This window comes from Furipterus horrens, unplaced genomic scaffold (genome assembly GCF_987537825.1).
Source record: "Furipterus horrens unplaced genomic scaffold, mFurHor1.1.pri manual_scaffold_3, whole genome shotgun sequence".
Taxonomy (NCBI): domain Eukaryota; kingdom Metazoa; phylum Chordata; class Mammalia; order Chiroptera; family Furipteridae; genus Furipterus; species Furipterus horrens.
Genome location: NW_028327173.1, coordinates 146,717,289 through 146,726,503, shown reverse-complemented (window position 1 = coordinate 146,726,503; position 9,215 = coordinate 146,717,289). Strand labels below are relative to the sequence as shown.

The window sequence follows — 9,215 nt, the reverse complement described above, 5'->3', positions numbered from 1 at the left end:
TTTTTATTAAAAAAAATATGGCTACTGGAAAATTTAAAATCACACTTGTGGCTTGCATCCTTATTTCTGTTGCAGAGTTTGGCGATGTGGAAGTCATTTGCAAACTTGGTGAGAGTAAACTGCCTGAGATTAAGTAATACCTAACAAATTGTTTATACACAGAGACTGAATTGGCATCATAACACTAGTAAACAAATTATAATTACAATAAGAGCTATGAAGGGCAACAACAGGATATGCCTAAATTAAGTAACAAAACTTAACACTAAAAATTCTTCTAGACTTTTTGAGATGTACATAGGTGATTTAATAATTTCACATAAATGGACAATATAATATGTATTTAAATTAAATCCTTTGAAATCAACTCTGAAATGTAGTTTTTCAATCTTTTTTAACCTGTATCTTCTTTTTTGTCCTCTTTCTTTTTATTTAAAATTTATTTTTATTTATTTATTTTGCATATCTGGCCAGGAAACTTCATGGTGTTATGGTCAACTTGCCGCACAACCGTGTTCAAATCTGTCACCAACAGGTTCATTAAAAACCTGGCCTGCTCGGGAATTTGTGCCAGCTTGGTCTGTGTGCCCTTCGACATCATTCTCAGCACCAGTCCTCACTGTTGCTGGTGGATCTACACCATGCTCTTCTGCAAGGTCGTCAAATTTTTGCACAAAGTCTTCTGCTCTGTGACTATCCTTAGCTTCCCTGCCATTGCCTTGGACAGGTAAGAGCAAGCAGCCAGGGGCTCAGTTTCTTTTCTTTTTTTAAGTACATTGAAATATTAGCAACACCAAGCAAATGGGAAATAGTCATTATTCCACTTTTTAGTCAGCTTGTGGTCAACAGAAAGAGAATGAATTGCCAGAACAGATGCATCGCAAAGGATAGGTTAATTTAACAGCAGCTACAGAAAATAGGGCCATTGGAAGAGATGTGACACTAGGGGTCACATCAGGAGGATGCTGGGGCAGAGCTACTGGATCACTGTGCAGTTTCAACTTGGTTGGAATTGGTGGTATTTGTGTTGCAATTTGTAGTAGATTGGCTCATCTGATTGATAACTCCATAATAGGGCTTTTTGATGTAGGATGAAAACATTTCTGGAAGAACAAGAGAACAATTCAATGGTTATTTAACACATGATTAGATAATCCAGTTGAACCTGGCCAGATAATACAAGAATTCCTTTGGAGGATTTATTTCCAAGGCCTTATATTGTGATGGCTGTTTTCTCTTCCCATCCTCTTTAAGAGGATGTTTATTTGGAAATGAATCTTATATCTTAGCTACTTCCATCATACGTGATTTGATCAAATATATCAAAGTGAAGTGTAAAGATCCCAGTAATCAACAGTTTCCTGCCTTTTCCCTTTGTTGCCAGCATGTCCTGAATACATTTGAGATAATACACTTTAGAGAATAGAATTAAATAAGCAAACAAGAAATGAAAAGTATTTTTGTGTTCACAAGTACTTTTGATTTCAAGATTTGTGGAGAGGAAAAGTTGCTGAAGGGCTAATGCTGGTTCTTCTGACTTTATACCCCATGATAAATTTAACTGCATTTTAGATGATTTTGCAACTTTTAAACTCTGTCCATTCAAAACATACATAATACTTTAATGAGCTGTGAGGGTATGGATTGTGGGACTAGTTTGTGGAGTCGCTTTGGCCTCTCAGGCCTGCAACCCTGATTTCATTAGCTGCTTAAAGCCCTTGCATAGTAGAAGTTGTTGGCTTAAGAGGTGGGTCTCGGGAGCTAGAAGTCTACCTACATTGCTTTCTGAGTGGGTGGCTTTGGGCAAAGTAGCTTCACCTTTTTGAGCCTCAGTTTCCTCAGCAGTAAGGAGAATTACATGAATTGTTTGTGGCCTGTGCTTGGATAGGTTGCACTGATATTTGCCTCTATTTCTGTAGGCTTTGCTTCTGATTGGCACATTCTTCCTTAGGTATATTGTCTGCAATCATTTTATCATCAGATCTTGCTATGAGCCACTCTAGCTCTTTGGAATTTTCTCACTAGAAACTCACTATCCACAGGGGCAGACTAGGCAGGTGACAAGTGCAAGTGACACAGGCCAGGCTTGGGTGTGTATGTATTCATATTCACTTGGGTCAGTCACTTGGCAGATGCAGCTCATAGTTGCTTTGTGGCTACGAGATTTAGTGGGCAGGACTCTCTTTTCTTAGAAGAGAAATCAGGAATCTAGAATTCTATCATTTTTAAATGTTTTCAATTAATCTGCATTCAAGGATATCATGTGGACCACTCAAATCCCTTCAGCCAGCTGAATGTGCACCATGTGATACCAGTTTGCATGACTGCTTTACAGTAACTGCATGTCTCTTCCATATTCCACAAGAGGCCTTTGAATGCCTGGAACAAGCCATTGCACAGCACTGGAATGTAACAATGAAAAGTCAGAGTGAAAAGTCAAATTACATTCTGGTGGGTGCCCTAAGGAATTTTGTGTTGAACCACCCTGTGTTTGTAGCAAGGTGTCCTTTCAGCTGCCCCTTGTACTACCTGTTCAGTGAGTCTTAAGTCTTCAGTCCACATTGTAGGTGTTTCTTTTCTGAAAGTTTTAAAAAAACATTTTATTGAGATATAATTTATGTATCACAAAATTCACCCATTTTAAGTGTAGAAGTCAATGAATTTTAATATCTTTATAGAGTTGTGTAGCCATCACCACAGTTGAACTTTAGAACCAATTTATTGCCCTGAAAGGAAGCCTCCTTATCATTACATTACACTCACTCTCCAGTCCCACCTCCAGACCTAGGCAACCACTAATCTACTTTCTGTCTCTGCATATTTGCCCTTTTTGGACATTTCATGTAAGTGAAATCATATAATATGTGTTCTTTTATGTCCAGCTTCTTTAACTCAGCATAATGTTTTCAAGGCTCATTTATGTTGTAGCATGTATCAGTACTTTATTCCTTTTTTTCTTCTAGTTTTATTGAGATAAAATTGACATACAGCCCTGTATAAGATTAAGGTCTATAGCATAAAGGACTTACATACATTGTGAAATGATTGCCATAATAAGTTTAGTTAACATCCATCATCTCATATAGATACAAGAAAAAGGAATTTTTTTTTTGTAATGAGAACTCTTAGGATCTACTCTCTTAACTTACTTCATTCTTTTTTATTGCTAAATAATAGTTCATTACTGTATTCCCTCACATCGTGGATATTACATTCTAACCCCCCCACCCCCGTGAAGTAGGAACCTTACATTTATTCTACTCTTAAACCTACATAACTTTAACAACATACGTATACAGTACTGCAAAATCCTGCAATATAGCAAAAAGTCCACGATAAATAATTAAATATAATATTTTTTAAAATCCCGCAATACAGTGAAGCCACAATATAGATAGAGAGGGACTACTGTATATGGCTATACCGTATTTTGTTTATCCACTCACTAGCTGATGGACAGTTGGGTTGTTTCCATTTTTTGGCTATTGTGAATAATACTGATATGAATCCTTAAAGTTTTTAAGAGTAGGGTTCAACAAGAGTGGGAACATATTATTTTGACCACTTTTCTATTATACCTGGGATCAATGGAATAATAACAGTGAGTTATTTCTAGACCCTAGGTCTTAGAGGGGAAAATGTGCTAACAATAAGAAATCCTTATTTTCTTTCCATCAGGAAATCTACTGTATATTTGCCATTAGTATTGTTTTAAGGATAAACAAGTCCTTTTAGTAGAAAAATAAGGCCGGTAGGGGCCTATTCTACTATTCAGAGATACAAATTACCCCTAAGTGTAAGTATGGTGTGCATGAAGATGAAGGGAAGACAGTCCTTTCTCTCACTTTTTCTTTTTCAGATATTTGTTTCATGGCACTGAGTCAGCAAGTTAATTGGGAGGCCCTAGACTTCCTGCATTAATTTCTAGAGATGTACACACTAACAGAATTATTTATAGTGAGCCTGTGTTGCAGTCTATTTACCAATATATAACAGAAGCAAAAATGCCTGGAAGCCTGGGTTTATTATCTGCCAATTGACAAATAGGAATCAGAGACAGTGGACTCCTGAACATGTATTCATTTGTGGGTGCCAGGTTATCACATTGGATATATAGAGCTGTGGTTAGAAAGCTTTATCTATATTCAGAGAAATAAAATTGAGAGCATGCGTAACTTACTCATTTTTTCTCCCTTTTCCCCTACCCAGGAAGATCTAGAACACATCGTGCTCCATATACCTCTGATCATCCATGGTCTTGTGTTTGCATCATGTCTCCCTCAGCTGGAACATTCTCTCCCCCAGCTTGTCCCCTGCCAGACTCCACCACACTGCCACCTTCTGCTGACATTTTCCCAGGTGCTCCCTTTCTCATACCTTCTTTGTGCATACTCTAGTAGAGCCATCATCTCCTCATTTATAATTGTTTGTTTGCATGCCTTTTTCTCCATTAACTTCAGAAACATTCCTGTATGCCTTTTCTTCTTTGTGCAGTGCCTGGCACATAGGTGGTGCTCAGAAATCCTTGTGAATGAATGTTAATAGGTTGTAAGGTGACTCCAACATTAACTCACTGCAGTGAAGTGGGCAGAGCTAATTTCTGATAATCACCATCTCTCTGATGGCTAGTGGCAGCCCTTTCATGACAGATGTGGCCCGAGGGTCTGAAGAACTACTCATTTCCACCAAATCATTGCTGATAGGGAAACAAGGGCTTTTGGAATTCTGTTTAGGTGGTTATAGAATAATCAGGTTAAGCTTGAAGGAGAAAAAGTTTTATTATGCAGGCATTTTAGAGCTATTAATTGCTCTAAGGTTACTAAATGATTACCATTGGAACAATAACTATTGAGCAGGCATAATTAGAAACATTATTTTTCATCCTCACCCAAAGACAATTTTTTTTTATTACTTTCAGAGAGAGAGGGAGAGAGAAAAACATTGATGTGAGAGAGAAGCATCAATTGATTGCCTCCCATACACGCCTGGACCCGGGATGGTGGCATCCAGACGTGGAAGGGGGATGGGGGACCCGGGCTCGAACCCGCGACCTAGGTATGTGCCCTGACCGGGAATCGAACCCGCAATCTTTCAGTTATGGGACGATGCTCCAACCAACTGAGCCACACCGGCCAGGGTGATCAGGCATAATTTTTGTCAGTAGATTTTGTGGAAGGGCTTTGTCAGAGTCTCTCCTTCGTATTGGGTTCTGCCTTGAGCAGCTGTAAAGTTAATATATCCATACATATACTGCTTTGGAAATGTGTGCGGGTAAATTTCTTTCTCTTAGTGGCTTTGGAATTTTCCCTAAATCTTCTATAGCCCATGTGAAAATTTTCTACAAATTTCCATTAAATTGAAAAATAGAGATGTCTTTACAGCAGATAAAGACATCTTTTATATTGAGAGCACTCTTTGGGATTTAATCCTGGAGGCAATAATTATAAAGCCAGTTATGAATTGTACAGCAAAGTCCTCAAAACTTAAGGTCTGGCTACCTAATTCCCCCAGTGGTTCCCTCTTTCTTAGGCAGAATAAAACAACCTGACCTTTCTCCGGTCTCTCCTACTTTTGGTAATATAGATTCTACTAATTTAAAGGGTATCTTTTCCTGTGAAATGAATTTTGCATGTGCATTTTGCAGGTACTACTCAGTTCTCTATCCGCTGGAGAGAAAAATATCTGATGCCAAGTCCCGTGAACTGGTGATGTACATCTGGGCCCATGCAGTGGTGGCCAGTGTTCCAGTGTTTGCTATGACCAATGTGGCAGACATCTATGCCATGTCAACCTGCACCGAAGTTTGGAGCAACTCCTTGGGTCACCTGGTGTATGTTCTGATCTATAACATCACCACGGTCATTGTCCCTGTGGCTCTAGTCTTCCTCTTCTTGATACTGATTCGACGGGCCCTGAGTGCCAGCCAGAAGAAGAAGGTCATCATAGCAGCCCTGCGGACCCCGCAGAACACCATCTCTATCCCCTATGCCTCTCAGCGGGAGGCCGAGCTGCACGCCACCCTGCTCTCAATGGTGATGGTCTTCATCTTATGCAGTGTGCCCTATGCTACCCTGGTCGTCTACCAGACTGTGCTCAATGTCCCTGACACTTCCGTCTTCTTGCTGCTCACTGCCATCTGGCTGCCCAAAGTCTCTCTGCTAGCGAATCCTGTGCTCTTTCTTACTGTGAACAAATCTGTTCGCAAGTGTTTGGTAGGGACTCTCGTACAGTTGCACCACCGGTACAGTCGCCGTAATGTGGTGAGTACAGGGGGTGTGCTGGCTGATGCCAGCCTGGAGCCCAGCGTGCGCTCAGGAAGCCAGCTCCTGGAGATGTTCCACATCGGGCAGCAGCAGATCTTTAAGCCCACGGAGGATGAAGAAGAGAGTGAAGCCAAGTATACTGGCTCTGCTGACCTCCAGGCCAAGGAAATACTTAGCACCTGCCTGGAGGGAGAGCACCAACCACTGTTTGTACCCCCTGTGCCACCCCCGGGCACAGTGGACTCTGTATCCCAGGTGGCACAAGCAGCCCCTGTGGAACCTGAGACATTTCCTGGCAAGTATTCCCTGCATTTTGGTTTTGGTCCTTTTGAGTTGCCTCCCCAGTGGCTCTCAGAGACCCGAAACAGCAAAAAGCGGCTGCTTCCGCCCTTGGGTAACACCCCAGAGGAGCTGATCCAGACAAAGATGCCCAAGGTAGGCAGGGTGGAGCGGAAAATGAGCAGAAACAATAAAGTGAGCATTTTCCCAAAGGTAGATTCCTAGGAAGGATTGAAAATCCCTGGAAGTGGCAGGTAGCTTCCCCACTCTGGCTGGCCCTTCACTCTGGCCCTGTGATTTGTTATGATCTCATTGTAACCCAGATGGGTTGACTCTTCCTGTCTGGGCCAAATGCTTCTGAATGAGAGGGAAATCTACACAAAATCAAATGCCTTCTTTATTGAGGGAGTATATATATTTATCTCAGTGGTCCATGTCCTTAGTAAAGCCCATGTTCTTCTCTGTGGAGACAAAAGCTGGGCATTGTGGATTGGGTCTTGGGGTTGGTATTGGTACCCCATATGTATTTTCTGGGGATCCTCATTTCTCTGGGTCCAGGAGAAAATACACAGAGAAAATAGCATCCATGAGCTTAAAGGGAACAGGGCCACTCCAAAGGAAGCCCAAGATAACTGCGGAGTGGTGTGGCCACAAAGAAAATGCCTATTTGATGGACCTAATATGACAAATATATTAAAAATGTTTAGCACTGGCCTGTATCTTTAGGGAAGATAGGGGTTTGGCATTTGATACTTTTTCACATGTCTGGCAGTTTCTCCTGATGCTGGTCATCCTTTCACTGAGGTATGGCTAAGGAATGGCTCTTCTGCCCCCATTTGACAGGCATGGCAATAATGTGCCTAGTGGTAAGGGAGACATACTATCCTTAATGATCCTGACATTCTCTGGGCATCCCTAAGGCCTCAGAGAGACATGTCTGCAGTTTTGGCTGGAAAACACTGCAAGCTCTTTACTATGTCTTTCCCCCTTAAATTATGTTTTTTCAGCAAATGAGAGAGGAACTTAGAGGTGGAAAGGAAAGACTGAAATGTCCACACTAGTCTTTTCTCTTGATCTCACCTAAAAGGTGCTAGGTAGCAGTCATTAGGAGTAAAGTATATTGAAAAAAATGATCTCATGCAAACTTTTGGAATTCAGAGTAATTTCAAAATGCAAAGTTAGTGTAAAGTGGGTCTCCTGAGAACATCAAGCTAAAACTGCTTGATTAGGAAAGGTGAGTCTGCCCCAAAGAGTGGGAAAAGGCTGACAGAAATGGCTCTCTTCTGAGGAGGACTCCACACACAGGCTGGCCAGTCTCATTTTCAGTCTGTGGAACTGTGGTTCTCCCTTCATTTTGGACATGAAGGAGAACACGGGGAAAGAATTTATCGTAAAATGCTAAAGCAACACGTAGCCCAGGTGAGCTCTCTACTTCCTCTTTCTCAGGGAAGTTTTAGCCAGAGCCAGAGTGGGTAGAAGAGGGAGGACAGTGTCCTCAAGTGACTAGACCATGGGGGCCCTGACAATTCAAGGCCACTCTGTGTATTTCACCAGGCTGAATTCAAACCATAGATGACACTTTACTCTTACTGAATGCAAATCAAGTGCCAGCGCTGCTCTTCTCACTAGGGTGTTTTGTTTTTGTTAATAGTAAGTAAGGGAGCCCATCCAGTGCCTTGCGCAAGCTTGAAGGGAAGTAAGGCCTTCTTACCGCACACTTCCACACCCCGAAGGCATGGTCCTCACGTATCCTTTCCTTTAACCACACTGGCCCTCGTCCTTTGGAGGAAGCTCAGACTGTGTGATTGGCATCTCCTTTTCCTGTCTTCTCCAGGGTGTGATGTCCTGTAATTCCTGAATGTGAACCCAAAGTCCTTCCTCTGTGTGTTTTGTCTCCTCAAAGCATTGTGTGCTCACAGCAGAAACCGGGGGCTGCCACCCACTCCCCAGGTGCCTCTTGCCTCCTAGGCCCTTTGTGCATGCCACCTCCAGCTTCTTGCCCTGCTAGTTAACATGGGGCCCTTCAAGCTCATCTTTCAAAACCTTCACAATTGTTACACCTTTCCTCAAGGGGGAACATAATCTGTCAGAAAACTGTCTGCTTTAGGAGAATCTGTCAAATGTAGCCACTTTGGTGTTGTTCTGATAATATGTATGTACAACTTAATAAATTCTGATGAGGTAGAATTTGGTAGGTATTTCTTCTGTATGTTTGAAGCAGATGATTGACTTCTAGCAGTCATTGCCAGCTATATTTCTATACTCTTTGAAGAATTAATTTTAATAAAAAATTGAAAAGCAGTTTCTGAACTCAAAAAAGATTGTATGAGCTCTGTGTTTTTTGTTTTTTCTTTTTCCTCAAGTGGTATATACTATTTGAATCCCTGTCTTCCTACATGATTTCAAATGAATGGTATCCATTTCCCCCATAAATACAGATGTAGCATTGCAACAGCATTTTCTTATATTGTTTCAAATTAAAAAATGAATTCCCAAAAGAGAAAATGCAATGTATAAATGAATGTCACAAACATAGGTTCCAAATTGAATTGGCAGGAAGACTGCTCCCTCTCCAGGGGAGAATGGCGTGCAGCCATTATCCCGCCTCATGTGGTGGGGTGGATAGCACATGGTTAGGACCATGGGCTCTGAGGCCCAATGGCCCATGTTTGA

At 41.5% G+C, this 9,215-nt stretch overlaps 1 protein-coding gene across 2 annotated transcripts; it reads left to right on the top strand.

Moving 5' to 3' along the window:
* Positions 1-482: 482 nt before the first annotated feature.
* Positions 483-8,838, top strand: GPR176 (G protein-coupled receptor 176). 2 transcript variants are annotated; one of them, XM_090271956.1, is made up of 2 exons: positions 483-727; positions 5,645-8,838. In XM_090271956.1, exons 1-2 carry the CDS (start codon positions 483-485, stop codon positions 6,765-6,767), a joined length of 1,368 nt encoding a protein of 455 aa, XP_090128082.1. In that variant the 3' UTR covers positions 6,768-8,838. The 2 variants fall into 2 exon arrangements, with proteins under 2 accessions (XP_090128082.1, XP_090128081.1); XM_090271955.1 differs by lacking the exon at positions 483-727 and adding an exon at positions 4,940-5,055.
* Positions 8,839-9,215: the final 377 nt, after the last annotated feature.

What these genes read in the sequence shown, in the direction of transcription:
- GPR176 (XM_090271956.1), top strand. Translation starts at nt 483, where the DNA reads ATGGTGTTATGGTCAACTTGCCGCACAACCGTGTTCAAATCTGTCACC. An exon ending in CCTGCCATTGCCTTGGACAG is followed by an intron (nt 728 to 5,644) that starts GTAAGAGCAAGC and finishes TGCATTTTGCAG; the next exon opens with GTACTACTCAGTTCTCTATC.